The sequence below is a fragment of the Periophthalmus magnuspinnatus genome, chromosome 14 (genome assembly GCF_009829125.3).
Source record: "Periophthalmus magnuspinnatus isolate fPerMag1 chromosome 14, fPerMag1.2.pri, whole genome shotgun sequence".
NCBI classification, from domain to species: Eukaryota; Metazoa; Chordata; class Actinopteri; order Gobiiformes; family Gobiidae; genus Periophthalmus; species Periophthalmus magnuspinnatus.
This window is the reverse complement of record NC_047139.1, coordinates 25,061,123-25,076,971: the sequence shown is the minus strand read 5'-3', so window position 1 is coordinate 25,076,971 and position 15,849 is coordinate 25,061,123. Positions and strand designations below refer to the sequence as shown.

The window sequence follows — 15,849 nt, the reverse complement described above, 5'->3', positions numbered from 1 at the left end:
CCCAGCTGATCTGTAAACAATACTCCTCTGGAAACTCAATCTGTTTTAATCTGAAAATGGGATCAAGGGCAAGACAAGAGTGGAAGCGACTGTGTGTTTTGTTGTTTCCATATCTGCGATGACTTTTCATAACGAACAAAAAAAAATCATCATTATAAAGTGTCAATTAACCTAAGTCCACTGTATGTTAACTCACATAACCAGTAGAGGGCACACTCTAACATTTGATCAACCAAACATTTTTTTCAAACTTGCACATAGTCAAATTAAGATTATTAACTTGGCTGTGATGAGAAGGCATTATTTTGGTATAATTTTAGTGTATCAGACACGGCAGACTGCAGGTCCCACCTAAGTAGGCTATTTAAAGGGGTTAATTGAATGTTGGTTGCCCTTTGGAAATTTGACACTTTGCTGCAGGTCTGCATAAAGAAAAGCCATCGCCTTGTCCTGAGATCAGGAAGTTAGCAGGGAGCAGTGATGTGCAGTGGCAGCAAGTGACCTTTAGCGGAGCGGAGGACACTGAGCTCTAGTCTGCTGCCATAACGTCATCAGGCACGCGGCTGTAATGTGCTTTGCTCCACTAGGGGGCGAAGAAGAGTTTGACCTTATTTCAAGGGAAAATTCAATAAAGTTCAAAAAGGCATTTCTGCAAGTTAGGTAGTCTAATACAAAACTCATAAGATAGGCCCATTACAAATAAATCACTATTGCACTACAGCAGCAGCACAGCCCTACAGGCTAGTCAAATAAGCACTTAGCCTATTTTATAGGTGACCAATACAAACCTCTCAATGTGCCATTCTTTGGACCAATACAGCTATAAGCTACACTTTAATCTTGATTTAAATGTTTATTATTATGAGTTGTGCTGTGGTTGTGACTCTTTGATGAAACGACCTATACTTTTTCAACAGCCTACATTACAATGACTTCTTGGCATTTGAGCTGACACCTGTCTAAGGTCATGACCTGTTGTAAGAAACACCCTAGGGTCCCAAGCTGGCATTAACCGCATGTCTCCGCCTGGCTTGTAATCCCCTTCAAACACGCTCTGCTGATAACCTAGATGATGCAGTTGAATCAAAGGCACATCTAGCTCGTAAATAAAAGCAAATTTTAAAACACATTGATCATATTTTTTCTCTAATAATATGATGTGGCTATAATCTACTGCACCATTATGATGCCGATCCGCAGAATTGCAGTGTCTGCAGCAGAGACTCAATGACCTTGCTTCAAGGTCGTAGTGACACTGCCGTCAGTTTTTCCTCTCGTGCGCACTCTACGGTTACAGCTTGCGTAGTGGTCTGCATGTGACCACCACAGTCACAAGCAGAGCTGCTCTTTGACACCACCGGGCAAATGTAATGACCACTTATTGGATTGATCCTAGTCAGATCCAAAGCTTGTCTGTCCAGGATCAAGCCTTCAAGCAGGGAAATGTTTGATGTTCTTCTATAATTCACTGGGCAAGCCCGTCGGTGCTTCAACTACGCTTTTCTGTTTGTGCCAGCTGTTTCTAGGCAAGTTAGGAAATAGGGGGGCTGACTATTTTAAGATAAAATACTAAGACAACATTTAGGCTGTTAATATAGTAAATAAAAAAGACCTGCATGCTATTATATAGCATATATGTATATGTGCACATAAAAACGTGTTATAAAATGCATAGCTAGACTGTTCCCATTGCGTTGATCCGGTTGGTGGCCTCTGTTTTGGCTACTGTCCAAGTGGAGTAGTGGTAGAGTGAGTGAGACGGGTCAGTGTCACAAGACCAGCAGCATGACCGGTTTCCATAGGGGTAAAAAACTGCACTCACTTATCAAATTTGAGAAAGTTCAAGCAAATATAACAGATTCATATTCTGAACGAATGTTAGTATATGGTGGAAACACCTATACGGGTGCCAAAATGTACAATAATAATCAGCAATTTATATAAAACAAAAAATGGGTGCCTAGATTTAGCCTATGCTGCATATATAGTATGCCTACTGTATGACATAAAGCTAATAACTTTGAAAAAACTGTAAATGACTGGGTGACGATATGGAAGGAGCGCACAAACGTAACAGAAGTACGCAAATTGTAAAGAAGGCGGAGATACGGGTCTACGTCATCAAAAAACCGAAGCCCACGGCAAAAACAGGAATATATTTGAACATTGTTACAATAAAAGCCCCACGAGGGCTATATAACATTTTATTTTAGCAGTTTGAGGTAGGAAATGCCACAATTCCAGATGAATAATATACAAACACTAATATTTTAACCACTTATTCTACTGTATTTTGTTAATCCACGAGTTTTGAACGTCATGTACACAATGTACGCTTTTATTTTGAAAAGCCCACCGGATACGCATAAGCTGCCTCGGTAAAGATCCAGGGGCGCTCAGACTACCTCGTCAGTGTTGGCAGCAGAAGAAGGTAATTTATAACGCCGCTGTACGGATCGGAACAGACGGATAAAGACAGCGGGTAGTCCTGTCGTGACTGAACACACAACTAAAGGACATCTTAAGACCTACTGCGATGCTGCCGAGGTGATCTAAATTGGTTAACCCGACGGTGGACTGGACTCACCTTTCAAGCGAGACTGCTATGTTTCTGCACGCACCAGTAAGTAGCATCACCTTCACCTGGCATACAGTCTGTAAAGACCGTGCTAATATTTGTGAACCAATTATTGCGATGCGGGTTGTTGAGATAGAGGAAGCTATGTGAGAAGTATGCGAGCACAGGCTGCGCTGCTGGGGGTATGGCAGCTGTAGGAAATGCAGCAGACGCACATATTGTGTGAAAATAATTATCATTAGGCTAAAAGCTGCGAAAGCCCAGCTGACACTACACCTAACAGCCTATAAATTACAGTGTCACATTGTCCTCGGCTTTGACACTTGGTTATTTTAATTAAGTGTGGGCATGGGAATCCAGAAGAGTTGCTGAAACGTGTTTATTTAAGTCTTAGCGTTTTGCACTTAAAACTCTAGTTGCTTACTTGTCAGGCTTTGCAGCGCTGGTATTTTAGCTCTTTGTCCTAAAACACTGAAATTTCATAGTTACAAAGACTCAAGTACCAGGATAGAGACTGCTGATCTTAAGGTATAATAGCCAAGGTGTAATCCACTTTGGCAATTAACCTCTCACCGGTCCGAGATCAGTAAGGCAAGGTCACCCTTGGGTGCTGTTCTCCTTGTCTCCCCCGTGCGCCGCATGTATAATCTTGATTCTGACTTTAATATAGTTTCATCGGTGCGTGACATTCAGAGATAAAGAGCTCCCCCAACCTGTGATGGCAACTATCAGATTAACTGTAGAAATGGTTTAAGATATTTAGACGTCTCTGTAGCATGAAGGTGCAGGGTAAAAGTTAATTTAAGGATTCAAAATGTTGTTTTGAGCCTGCATGTGACTGCTGAGACGTGTCCAAAAAGATAATGCATTTTATGATTGTAATAGCAGAAGTAGTTCTAGCGCTCTCCATAGTGTTTAATCTTGTCTTGAGAGAATCACTCTGAAGCGACAGTGGAATGAGCAAAGTTAGGTTATCTCTAAAAAAGTATCAAAGCCACTTAATTATTTACAGGGCTATTACTAAACTTCAACCAATACAAGGCTGTATGAGTGAGGGACAAGGTGTTGGCTTCACTCTGACTGTCCTTCAAGCATTCCTGTGGCTGTGACCTTTGGAGTGTGTGGTGCATGTAAGGGGGAGGGACCAGGACTTGTGCAAAATCTGTACACATACATTTAGTTAGGTGTTGTAATAACAAACTGCCTCTATACTGGAACGTAAATACCCTTTTAGAAGTGTGAACTTTGGAATACGAACATAACATAATCTTATACCCTAGTGTGCAGTAGTGCAATAGAATAATAATAATCAATGCTAAACATGGTTGTGAGATCTTTGATTAAGTTAATGACACGTTTTCTTTTTTTTTTTTCAGATGTCCTGACCTTCAAAACAATCATATTTCACTGAGCTATCATTGGACAAAGCTGTCATAAACTTTCTACCCCAGGTCAGTGCACATCAGGTAACCCTAAACACCAAAGCATGAATTTTATTGCAGCCATTTAAACCACTGTGCTGCCTGCATGTCAATCCTGCAGACTGTTATAAATGCAATATCTTAACGTGACATCAACTTTCAACATGGCCCAGGTATCCAGTGAGATGCTCCCATTAGAGGTGGAAGATAAATAAGAAAATTACAATTACAATTGTTGTTTTGGAGATGCAAAATTATAATCAGGAGTATATCGTCTACAAAAAAATCTTAAAAAGGAACAGAAATGTCTAGTGTATGTGTAATCCCTCAGTCGTCCAGGTCTGATCCATAGACAGATTAAACTTTGGCTTTTACAAGAAATGTCTAGTGTAACCTCCAAATTAAGGTAGATAGTGATATGTCTACGCTTTTGTGGTTGATTTTATAGTCCATTCACCTTTTGTGTGACACTTGAACCTTAACCAAGTTATGTACGGGCACATTTTAGCACATTTCTAATGTATTGTTTTAAATATCATCTGATTATTGTTATCAAACCCTTTGCTCACATTACATTTTGGTTCAAATCAATAGTATACAGATAATCTAAACAAAATCCACTATGCACCATGCTATTCTAACCACATTCAGAAAGAGGACTGGTGCAGAAGCTTAATATGCTTACCGTTGTGCAGTGGTTGATAACCTTCTACAAAGGAGAGGTGCCTGGAAAAGTGTCACCTTGGATTTTCAGATCATCTGAAGAACAGACACACGCAAAGTGAAAACTAAATAAGACATCACTTTGAAGGAGGCAAAGGGCAGATAAATCATAGCCGCTCATTATTAAGTGGCCACAGAGACACTATTAAAGGAAACCATGTAGTAAACCCAGACAACAAGAGCACTTTATGGGACTCTTTCATCACAGATTTATTCTTCTATTTATTCAAATTCAATATTTGTGATTAGTTTAATATTAATAACAAGCTGTATTTGTTAGTACATGATGACACAGTAGGGTTTGTGTGTGGTGGAACAGCGTGCTCAAAGTGGTGTTGCCTGTAAACAAAGGGAAGAGCACAGTAAAAGTTACTTGAGCCTTTATTACCTCCCAGCTGTTTTTATAGCAAGCCGACTGTAGCCCGGCCCATCACAACACAACCAACCGACACGAGTTAGCTAACAAGGGTACAAAATCAACTAAATCTGAATAATGAAATCAGGAGGGCGAGCAGATAATTGAAAATATAGATACCGTCACGTCAGGTAAGATGTAACTTAACGTGTTGTGTACGAAAATACTTTGGGTAGAGTTACCTCGCAGTGCTTTGATGTCTCAGGTTCAGTTAACACTAGCATTAGCTAACAAAAGCTATCCAGCTAGCTGTGGCTATCTGCTGCTAAGCCAGTTACCTTTCGCATTTGATGCTACAAGCAGCCTATAACACTGGCTAATTCACCCCTTTTATGACAGCATTGAGCCTGATTGCACAACGATACATATAAATACTAATACAAAATAAACATTAAGTGAAATGAACTCCTTGGCTGTTGAGTAGTTTTGCATTTTGTACTTGTCCTCGTGTTTGCTCCCACTGGTGATCGTCCCGTGGCACACATGGCCCGTGTCATTTTATTTTATTTTATTTATTATTATAATTTGCTTAACTTGTAGACTTTAATTGTAAATCTCTTCTGAATGCTGTGAATATTATGATTGCACTACAATAAAGCTGGCGACTAAAGTGAGCCAATAGGTTGAGATGAATTAAAACTACACAAAGACTGCTTTAACCCTCCACTGTTAGTAATGAGCTGAGGGCAAACTCCAAGTCATGTACATTAAGCTTTTACTTTTGTACTCAACCTACAACTACTTCTGTTACTACTGCTCTGTGTTCAAAGTAAATCCATAATCTGAAAATGTAGGAGCATATAGCTGACCACACGGAAACATGCCTTCAAAACTATAGTGTCAGTGCATTTTCAAAACATTGTTCCAACTACATTAATGTACTGTTTTGTTTGTTTTTACATTTGACTGTTTGTCTCTCAAAACATTGCACTTGGCATGGTTTGGTGGTATTAGTGACCTTTATGCTGTCACTGCCATCTCAATACTGGTTATCCTCTGCTTTGGATAAAGAAGATATCACCACAGTTGTCCACTACATTTTAATGAAACTGCCAGTGCAGCCGATGAAGCTGTTTTGAAAGATCACTTGTGTCAATCATTTTTACTCATTGTGATGTTTTTATTTCCAACAGGCATCATGTCTTCCAGAGAGCGCCGTTCCGACGTGTACATAAAGGCAGAGCCCAGTAGTCCAGAGGGTGGTGGAGGAGGACGCACCAGTCCCGGTGGAGCCTCCTCAGACTCATCACAGAGTGGAGGTGGTGGGACTAGAGGAGACAGTGCTAAGCGGTACTCTCCTCCTCTCTACACACCAGCTTTACGTTGTCACTTTAAGGACGAAGGTGGTGATGTAGCTGAAGAAGGCTCCACTGGAAATGGGGCGGGCCGCTGCAAGTATGCCCTCAGTACACTACCCAAACGGCTGTGTTTAGTTTGTGGTGATGTTGCCTCCGGTTACCACTACGGTGTTGCCTCATGTGAAGCCTGCAAAGCTTTCTTCAAGAGAACCATCCAAGGTTGGGTGCTAGTGTGATTTGGTAACTGTAGCTTTTTCTTATCAGACAGCGTAATGGTATAAATGTTTACATTTAAAGTTTACATTACATCTGAATGAACATTATGAGTATTATATAATAAGTTGAAACAAGGAGCCTTCTGCACCTAATTACAGTGAAATTAAAACCAGAAATGTATATATTTTGTATCTAGCCTAACCCAGCCATTTTAATAATGCAATTCCTTTTCCATTGTAGGTAACATTGAGTACAGCTGTCCAGCATCAAATGAGTGTGAAATCACCAAAAGGCGTAGAAAGGCTTGCCAGGCATGCCGCTTCACCAAGTGCCTCAAAGTAGGCATGTTAAAAGAGGGTGAGTGCCAATTGTATGCAGACTTATAACTTTGATTAATTTTATTGGATTTGATTTGAATACGCTTTATTATTATTTAGGAGTTCGCCTTGATAGAGTCAGAGGTGGAAGACAAAAGTACAAGAGACGACCAGATGTGGAAAATGCTACATACCAGAATGCCCCATTGCCACTCACCAAGGAGAGTGAAAAAGGTGACATGACTTTTCTGACAACCATTACAACACAATGCTTCTAGTGCAGATAATTTGGCAAATTGATAAATATTTAAAAATGTGTTTTTAGGACAATCTCATAGATTGTATATGTTTTTCTGTTTTACTCATGATTTTTTTTTTTCAGGTTCCTCCAACATCATTGTGTCCCATCTGCTTGTGGCAGAGCCTGAAAAATTATTTGCCATGCCGGACCCACTGCAGCCCGACACAGCTCAGCGTACACTAACCACCCTCTGTGACCTGGCTGACCGAGAACTGGTCGTCATCATTGGCTGGGCCAAACACATTCCTGGTATGGATAGTGGTGCAAAAACCCAATAAAATTTTATGTTCTATAAAAAAGGTAATTAATAGTGTACAGGATTAGCAATAAAAATCAACCTAATCAGATGTAAGGAGTGTAGAGTCCAATGTAGTTTAACTTTCTGATGCTCTATCTACTGCATAGTGCATGTTTTTGTGCTTGGGCAAACAGTTCACAAACTTTGATTAGTTGAGAGTGAAGAATGTACTCTATATCCAGAATAAACCAAACTCATATAGCAGTAAGGAAATGCATATTTTACCAAGCCATAGCAAATCGTAGTGAATGTGCATAGTCAAACTAATGACCTATTTCCTGCTGTGCATTGAGATTGCATTTTCTGTCCATCTGTCTGGTCTCCTGCAGGCTTCTTGTCATTGTCCCTGGCAGACCAGATGTCAGTGCTGCAGTCCGTTTGGCTGGAGGTGCTGGTTTTGGGTGTTGCGTATCGTTCCCTAGGTTGTGAGGATGAGGTAGTGTTTGCGGAAGACTTTGTCCTTGATGAAGAGATGTCACGAGCTGCGGGACTAACTGAACTAAATGCAGCTATTAGTCAACTGGCCCGACGTTTCCGCACCCTCAACTTGGACCGGGAAGAGTTTGTTATGCTAAAAGCCATTGCTCTCACCAACTCAGGTATTGTAACTTTGAGAATTTGGTAACGGCTTTGATTGTGTGGGATGAGAGTAAATTGTACGAGTTAATGATACATTATCGTAACTTTCTTCCTATCTTTGTGTTATGCTAGATTCAGTTTACATTGAGGACATGGAAGCTGTGCAAAAGCTGCGGGACCTACTGCACCAAGCTCTGCTGGAGCTTGAATGTCAGCGACGCCCAGACGACCCCCAGCGGGCAGGACGCCTCCTTTTAACATTGCCTCTATTAAGACAGACTGCAGGCCGGGCGCTCAACACCTTCTACAGCATTAAGACGCGAGGAGGGGTACCCATGCACAAACTATTCCTGGAAATGCTGGAAGCCATGATGGACTCTCCTTAGAGCAGAACAAAACTGATTTTGTGAGACCAACAGAGATATTCAAGACGATGAAGAAATAACACTAGAGAGTAATTAAGCAGCAGAACATTCCCCTTTGAGCTGCTACAGTAAAAGTAGTCCAAGAACTTTGTTTTGGCTGCTTCTGGCGAGATGGTCACCATCAAATTTCATTATGTGGCTTCTAAATCATTAATACCAACTGATGTAGGAACCCGACCTGACTACTACCGGTACTTTATTTTGTGTTCACAACAATGAACCACTGGAGGAGGCGCAAATTGCAATCATTGCTGTTAAGACTTATAATAATGCAATCTCCTCATAGAAGCCATAGTAAAATGTTTTAAGCAAAAGAGGGTCCAGTGAAGGGTCAGATTGACATGCACATAAAGTGCTTGTGTTCACTGTAGATTAGTGTGCCATTGTAGGCAAATTCATAGGAATTACTTGCAATATAGTAAAAGCAATATAATGGCTTAATTGTTGTCACATTTAAAATGTGGATAAAAGATTAGATTTTCATGTCCATATACAGTTGTTTACAACTGCTCAAGACTCCAAGAGCTGTTTGTTTGGGCTTGAAACGCTGGTTTATAGATGCAGAGCCTGTTAGCTCCGCTTTGAAATCAGAGCTGTAAACCTTTTGTGTACAACATAATGCTTTATAAAACTGTGCAATTGAAGAGATCTGTTGATGTGCGTATAAATATAAAAAAAAAAAAAAATATGCACAGATAATGAGTTCTACCCATAGTAATATATTCACTGTAGTTTCTAAAAATCCCACTGCCAAACTGAATAGGTGGAGGTGATATGCCCAACACAGTGACCCCTTGTGGAGGCAGGAGCTAAATACCTGAAAGTTCTTTTTTTTTTCTTTTTTCAAAATTTTAGTTTGAACAGCGGTACTTTTTGGAATTTGTATAAGTGTTGGTGACCAGTTTGGTGAGGCCTGTATGTATAATAAACCCGTGAGGTTGTAACAATTTTCTGCACCAAGTAATGGAGCATTTTAAATTAGAACCCTCCTTTACATTGCTCCAACAAACATGTCTATAATGAGTTCAGGGCAACACACTTAAGTAAAACAAAAACTATGATCACTTTTAGATGTTAACATTGTGTCATCCCTCAAATCCCTCTTTCAGTTAGTTTTTTTCTCATTATGAGAGTTTCAAATTACTTCTACAGCTATTTGATATGAACATCAGACAAGCGATACTGTACGTAGAGGCCCAGGGGCCTGTAGTTATTTAACCATTCATAGTTCCATTTAAATTGGTAGAAACATGCAATTTATTATGGAAAAATAAAGCCAGCAGATGTTATAAATGTCCCTGTTATTTGTACTGTGTTCATGCAACTTTTGGCGCACTAAAATTTGTATATAAAACAACTAAACTGCATTCACATGAAGGTATTTTTACTTGAGCATGGGCACTGTTCTGGGGTTGGTACTATGATTAAGCTGATCAAACTGAATGTTTTGAATTCATTTTTTTTTTTTTTTTTTTATGCAAGTTGTATCTTTGTTGAACATGATTGTCTGGGATCAGGCTACAGGGCTACCTCAGAGGGCAGTGTGCCAGATGGCCAAACAACTAGTGTTTTTATTTTGTTCAGGTATTTGATGTTTGGAATACATCTCTCAAGCTCTTGTTTTCATTTCACATAGCATCTTCACTGAACATGGTATAAAATATTTCACAAAATGTTGGCCTACATTCTACAATATCTAATAAGTTATTCAGTGTATATTCTCGGACAGTAGCTCAGAGCACTGCAGGTCATTTATTACAAGCTCTAAACTACTGGGAATCTTTCTTTCTTCTTTTTCTACTTTTAATTTCACTTCCATATTTTCTTGGTCCCTACAACCAACAACAAAATAATGTTCACTGACACACATCACAGGTTGGGTTTTTGGTATCACTCAGAATCCAGATGTTGAGCCTGGTTCACTTTGTATGTTGGGTGGGTGAGATTTGAAGGGGGTAAACCAAGTCATTTGTAGGGTCTATATAATATGTGCGCATTAAAATAAATGAGCAATACAATAATTTACCAAACCTCATATTCTTGTATAGCATCAGTGCAAATTTAACATGGCAAAGAATAGCTACTTAATATGTAGTGCTTCAAATCAATGTTTGTACTTTGAAAGACTATTTAATTGATTAAATTCTATTTTTTACTCAATTTAATGTTTTTGAACCTGGTTTATTTTCTGTGTGGTATTGGTTGTAAATGTCACTGTGTAGGCAATTTTATTTGTTTGTTGTCTTTGTCTGAACATGTTCACATAAAAATCACTGTGAAAAGTGATCTCTATCACTCTGTCACAAAGAGTGAGTTATTTGTAGGTGCTTTGTGTTGTAATAAATTGGCACACCACCACAATCTATTCCTACTGGTGATTATGCATGAATGAGTGAATGTGAGAAATGAGAAAAACAGGGTGACATATAAATAAACTGAGTGTCCTTCCTAGATTAAATTGCATTAATTAACTAATCGCAAGAGTCAAACTTCATGAGACCAAATGAGTTCCAATCCCGCAGTGTATGTGCAGGCATTTGCAACCAGATGGCGCAGTAAAACATTGAGCTGGCCTGCGTCTGTCTGGAAGCTAGGTTAAGTTAAAAGTCAACTCTAAGTAGGACACTCGGCAAATTTGAGACTTGTGGTTTGTCCGAAACAGAGGACACGAGTATATAGGTCCACGAGTGTCCGCCAGTGGACGCGGCGCGCTACAGTCCGTGCGTAAAAGTCGGTGGTCGGCAGTAGTATATAAGCGCATGCGAGGAGTCGTCATGTTTTCTATTAAGCTCTTGAGAGGCACACGGGCTGTTCACCTTGCAAGGCCGCTGCACACCTCTTCTGTCACCAAAATGCCGATTCAGGTTAGTGCGTTCATCGAGAGTATAATGAGACTACACGATTACATAAGGATACTAACAACAGCGTCTGATGAATGGAAGATCCTCTGGTCTAGTTTTCCCAGTGTCTTCGTCGTAGCAAAGCCTATCGCCCATTGAATCGCCATCACTCAAATTCACTTCGTTTAGTTTATCAGGAAGTTCGCATCAAATTGTGCGCAGATTTTATTTTGAGGCTTTTAATGGCAGCCTAAACTAAGCCTGGTCTCTAACATAGACTGCGTAATGTCATAGTAAAACCATGCCCTCAATATCTGTGTAATCCCTCAGTCGTTCAGGTCTGATCCATCGTAAAAGAAAAATAAAATGTGTCAACTCGACAAAACGCAGTGGGAGTGAAGACGTTTCGTGTCGTTTTGTCCAGTTGACACAGTTTATTTTTCTTTTGCCATGCCCTCAATGTTTCCTTGCGTTCTTCTACTGTACCCTACAACATTTATTTATTTATATATTTAGCTATTTATTATCATTATTTATGTTATTTTTATATTTGATTTATTTTGTTTTTCTTTTATTTATTTATTTATTTATTTATTTAACCAAACTGTTCTTCAGTGAACAGCTGTACTAGGCTTTTTTTTTTTCTTTTTTTTTTTTTCAACAAATTGATTCCCATGTGTAGATCCCAGTGGACATGATAGACCTACCCTACACAATACAACAATGAAAGGGTTGTATTGCGAGGTCTTTTTAACAATGTAAAATAAAGTGTACCCCTGCGGATAGAAAGCCCTTGGTCGACTCATGTCTAACGCCCTCCAGTGGCCAAACACTGCCATAGTCATAGAGCTTTGTGGTTTAATGAAGTTTTTCTTATTTGGTGTTTTCAGAACTTCTGGTATCAAATGTGCTTAATTCTCACCCAATTATCTTGCCAGGTTGGTGCCCCGCTTCCAGCAGTGGAGGTCCAAGAGGGTGAGCCTGGAAATACAGTGGCAATGGATAAACTTTTCAAAGGAAAGAAGGGAATTCTCTTTGCTGTTCCTGGGGCTTTTACACCTGGATGCTCCAAGGTTTGCTCAATTCTGTTTTTAAATATGACTTGCATTATGTTTTCATACAATACTAAACAGTTTGTGCTGGTTTTAGACACATCTCCCAGGTTTTGTGCAACAGGCAGCGGAGTTGAAGGCTAAAGGAATTCAAGAGATAGCTTGTATCTCTGTGAATGATGCATTTGTCATGGCTGCTTGGGGAAAGGATCAGGGAGCTGATGGCAAGGTATTTACTATCACATAAGCGTAACAAAATGAATGGTAGGGTTTAATGATCATTGTGACTAACTGCAGTGCTGCTTCCACAGGTCCGAATGCTAGCTGATCCCACTGGAGCCTTTACTAAAGTAACTCTTCAATTGTTATAGGGCTATGGTTCTTGTATTTTGATTTTAAATTTGCATTTTATATCATTTTCTATTTGTGTTTTAGGAGGTTGATTTGATACTTGACAATGAGCAACTTGTACAGATTCTTGGAAATAAACGATCAAAGAGGTATTTTAAAATTGTATTGTGTTATAAAAATATGATCAAATGAGTTTGACCCATGTTTTTGAGTTATGTATGCTGTGTTTCAGATATGCCATGCTGGTTGAGGATGGTATCGTGAAGAAGATCAATGTGGAGCCTGATGGCACGGGGTTGACTTGCAGTCTGGCTTCCTCAATTTTGTCTGACCTGTAGTTACAGTAAAGTGTGAATTATATAAGTTGCTTTCCTAAAACCTGATGCAAATATTATTGGAATTGTGAGGGTGTTCAGAAAACAAACACGCACAATGATTATATACTTGAAGAGGGAGCTTGCTTCGGACTGTTACTTGTATCATAAAATGCTTCATTCAAAGCCATAACCATAAAGTATGTCAACAATAGTCACTCTCTCTTTGTGTGTGTGTGTGTATCACATACTGTGTGTGGACTAAAATCGGTACAGACCATACACAGAAATCAAGTCCCATAATAAGAATAAAATTCAGATATGGTTTTAAATCATACACTGTGTTTAACAAAATTGTTTGTCCAGTCACAAACCTACATCATCCAAGCTCCAAAACAACAATTCTGCATAAATATACAAAAGTATGATACATACATACAAACAATACACTACAGCTTTACAAACCTGATAAAATGTGCAGCAGTTTCATTAGTGTAAAACAGCAGTGTGGTAAAGAGGAGTAACGTTTGTCTTGACGAAAGTGAAACTAACACCGTTAATGCGTTGTTTTTAGCAACTTTTGACTTTTCTAAATAAAAGGGTAACATGATGACCTAAATGTTTTATAAAGTGCCTGCTCTTAAAGGACCAGGTAATGGCCAGTGCGAGGAAATAAGAAGGGACTAGGGTCACTTTTTTTGTTTTGTTTTCTGAGTATGAAAGAAGTTCTCGTTTTGATTATATAATCTTAAACTCTCAAAATAGGCACTAACCCACGAGTTTAAAATCAGGGCGAAATCAAACTGTAACGTCATCACGTCGCTTGTTGCAGTGCATTGTGGGTCGCTGGACAAGAAGCTGCTTCGAACTGTGCGGACCGTGTCTTTTCTGTCCGGATTGTAGAGATAAGATACACTAAAGCAAGGTAAGCGGTAGTTAGCGTTAGTTATAGATTTGTCTGTCTGTGCTGTATAAAGTCTGTGGGTTAATCGGTGTCTCTTCTCATTAAAGTTATGATTCTTTGATGAAATAGCAGTAGCTTGAAGTAGGCGCCCAAAATGCCCAATTTAGCATTTAGCATTAGCGTTTCAACCAGTGCAACACGTTTAGACAAACGTTCTTTGGGCATTAGTCGGCATTTTAAAAATAGAGTGCACACCCTCTTATGAACCAGCAGTAAATGGAAAGTGAAAGCAGCCTTCCTTCCTCTAAACCAGTAAATGTGCGTTATGCTTTAGCACAGGGTCTGCTGGGCGCGCATTTCAATAGGGGGTGTGCCTCACTAACTTGTTGAACTAAAGCAATCATTCATATCAGACCTTTCATATTGACTCAAGGTATATTTTTTTTTCTACTCACAGTTTCAACATAATAATGGGGAATGAGGGTGCGCCTCCTTTGTGTTTTTTTGATTAGTGTATTTTGTCCTCCCAGAGCGTGACTGGTCTTCAAAGCAACCATGTCGTCCACATCCCAAAAGCACAGGAACTTTGTGGCAGAGCCCATGGCAGACAAGCCTGTGACGGCTCTGGCTGGAGTTGGAGATGTCCTGGGTGGAAGATTGGAGGAGAAAGGCTTTGACAAGGTAAGAGCTGTGTGCGTTTTACATTTGGGACCTCGCATAGATTGAAGTAGTAGACAGATTGAAGTATTTTTTTCTGTAGTATTAAAAATGTAAAATAAGGAATAGCTATAAACATTCCTAGTATTCAGTTACCATTATCTAATTTTGTATCTTTCAGTGGTGGTTGAGGTGATGAAGTGTAGAAGTTATACCTGATTAACTAGTTCTTCAGAAGTCATGTTTATAATCTTACCTTTTTGCATTTCTTCACAGGCGTATGTTGTCCTGGGTCAGTTTCTAGTGCTAAAGAAAGATGAAGAGCTTTTTCTTGATTGGATGAAGGAAGCCTGTGGAGCCAATTCCAAACAGGCAAAGGACTGCGCAAACTGTCTAAAGGAATGGTGCGATTCCTTCCTATAATCTGTGCTCATGTTATTTTCTATTTCACAATCGATACATTACCTCTTCTATTTTAATTCACACACATGAAGTACCACACATGCATATGGCATATTGAAATTGCCGAGTTTAATGTACACAAGTAATTACATCGCAAATGTTTGCTTTATAAGATGCAACCTGAAATTTAGAGTGATGACTGTGCAGGTTGATTTCACAAACACATTTTAGGAGAGCAAAACAGTTTGTAATCGTTGAAATAATTCAATTGCCACAAGTTTGAATTGATAAGAGTAAGGCCTTGTTTGATCGCCTCACTGAGAATTTTAACATGCTGTACAAAAAACAATGTTTAAACCTGAAACTGAACGTTACTTTTAAATATATCTTTTCATAGAATGTATTCAATGAAAAACAATTTAAGTAGTGTGTATTTCCCTGTTTAGAATTTGCCTTATTTCCATCTACTCTTCATTGCCACAGAAGAGCAGATGTAACGTTGTACATTTTCACTGTTTAGTCACACGTACGGTGCAACACTGTTTTATTGATTGCGTGTTGTAGGCTTTGGGAAACCCTAACAACAGAATAGATTGATTTTTATATTACAGGAATAGCCTCAAAACTTACAACACTGGTTGATTTTGTTCCTTCAAATGTCATTTTAGCTTTTGGTGAAAATAAAGCAACTACATAATCTGACTGCCTTGGCGTGCTTGTTTCAAAAATATGTAAAAGGGACCTTGTACAAAAGTGTT

General features: G+C 39.2%; 3 protein-coding genes across 3 annotated transcripts; all 3 read left to right on the top strand.

Moving 5' to 3' along the window:
- Positions 1 to 2,370: 2,370 nt before the first annotated feature.
- On the top strand, positions 2,371 to 10,934 carry esrra (estrogen-related receptor alpha). The gene is made up of 8 exons (XM_033978247.2): positions 2,371 to 2,623; positions 3,955 to 4,029; positions 6,271 to 6,654; positions 6,892 to 7,008; positions 7,089 to 7,202; positions 7,351 to 7,518; positions 7,897 to 8,166; positions 8,279 to 10,934. Exons 3-8 carry the CDS (start codon positions 6,276 to 6,278, stop codon positions 8,530 to 8,532), a joined length of 1,302 nt encoding a protein of 433 aa, XP_033834138.1. The 5' UTR covers positions 2,371 to 2,623; positions 3,955 to 4,029; positions 6,271 to 6,275; the 3' UTR covers positions 8,533 to 10,934.
- A 176-nt stretch (positions 10,935 to 11,110) lies between these two features.
- Positions 11,111 to 13,433, top strand: prdx5 (peroxiredoxin 5). The gene is made up of 6 exons (XM_033978347.2): positions 11,111 to 11,435; positions 12,350 to 12,484; positions 12,561 to 12,692; positions 12,775 to 12,813; positions 12,899 to 12,963; positions 13,047 to 13,433. The coding sequence occupies exons 1-6, from the start codon at positions 11,331 to 11,333 to the stop codon at positions 13,150 to 13,152; spliced, it is 582 nt and encodes a 193-aa protein (XP_033834238.1). The 5' UTR covers positions 11,111 to 11,330; the 3' UTR covers positions 13,153 to 13,433.
- A 555-nt stretch (positions 13,434 to 13,988) lies between these two features.
- banf1 (BAF nuclear assembly factor 1) lies at positions 13,989 to 15,793 on the top strand. The gene is made up of 3 exons (XM_033978362.2): positions 13,989 to 14,053; positions 14,563 to 14,713; positions 14,966 to 15,793. Exons 2-3 carry the CDS (start codon positions 14,588 to 14,590, stop codon positions 15,110 to 15,112), a joined length of 273 nt encoding a protein of 90 aa, XP_033834253.1. The 5' UTR covers positions 13,989 to 14,053; positions 14,563 to 14,587; the 3' UTR covers positions 15,113 to 15,793.
- The last annotated feature ends 56 nt before the right edge of the window (positions 15,794 to 15,849 follow it).

Coding starts and splice junctions, on each gene's coding strand:
- esrra (XM_033978247.2), top strand. CDS start 6,276: ATGTCTTCCAGAGAGCGCCGTTCCGACGTGTACATAAAGGCAGAGCCC. Junction 6,655..6,891: donor CTTCAAGAGAACCATCCAAG/GTTGGGTGCTAG, acceptor TTTCCATTGTAG/GTAACATTGAGTACAGCTGT. Junction 7,203..7,350: donor CACCAAGGAGAGTGAAAAAG/GTGACATGACTT, acceptor TTTTTTTTTCAG/GTTCCTCCAACATCATTGTG.
- prdx5 (XM_033978347.2), top strand. CDS start 11,331: ATGCGAGGAGTCGTCATGTTTTCTATTAAGCTCTTGAGAGGCACACGG. Junction 12,693..12,774: donor ATCAGGGAGCTGATGGCAAG/GTATTTACTATC, acceptor CTGCTTCCACAG/GTCCGAATGCTAGCTGATCC. Junction 12,814..12,898: donor CCACTGGAGCCTTTACTAAA/GTAACTCTTCAA, acceptor TTTGTGTTTTAG/GAGGTTGATTTGATACTTGA.
- banf1 (XM_033978362.2), top strand. CDS start 14,588: ATGTCGTCCACATCCCAAAAGCACAGGAACTTTGTGGCAGAGCCCATG. Junction 14,714..14,965: donor AGGAGAAAGGCTTTGACAAG/GTAAGAGCTGTG, acceptor ATTTCTTCACAG/GCGTATGTTGTCCTGGGTCA.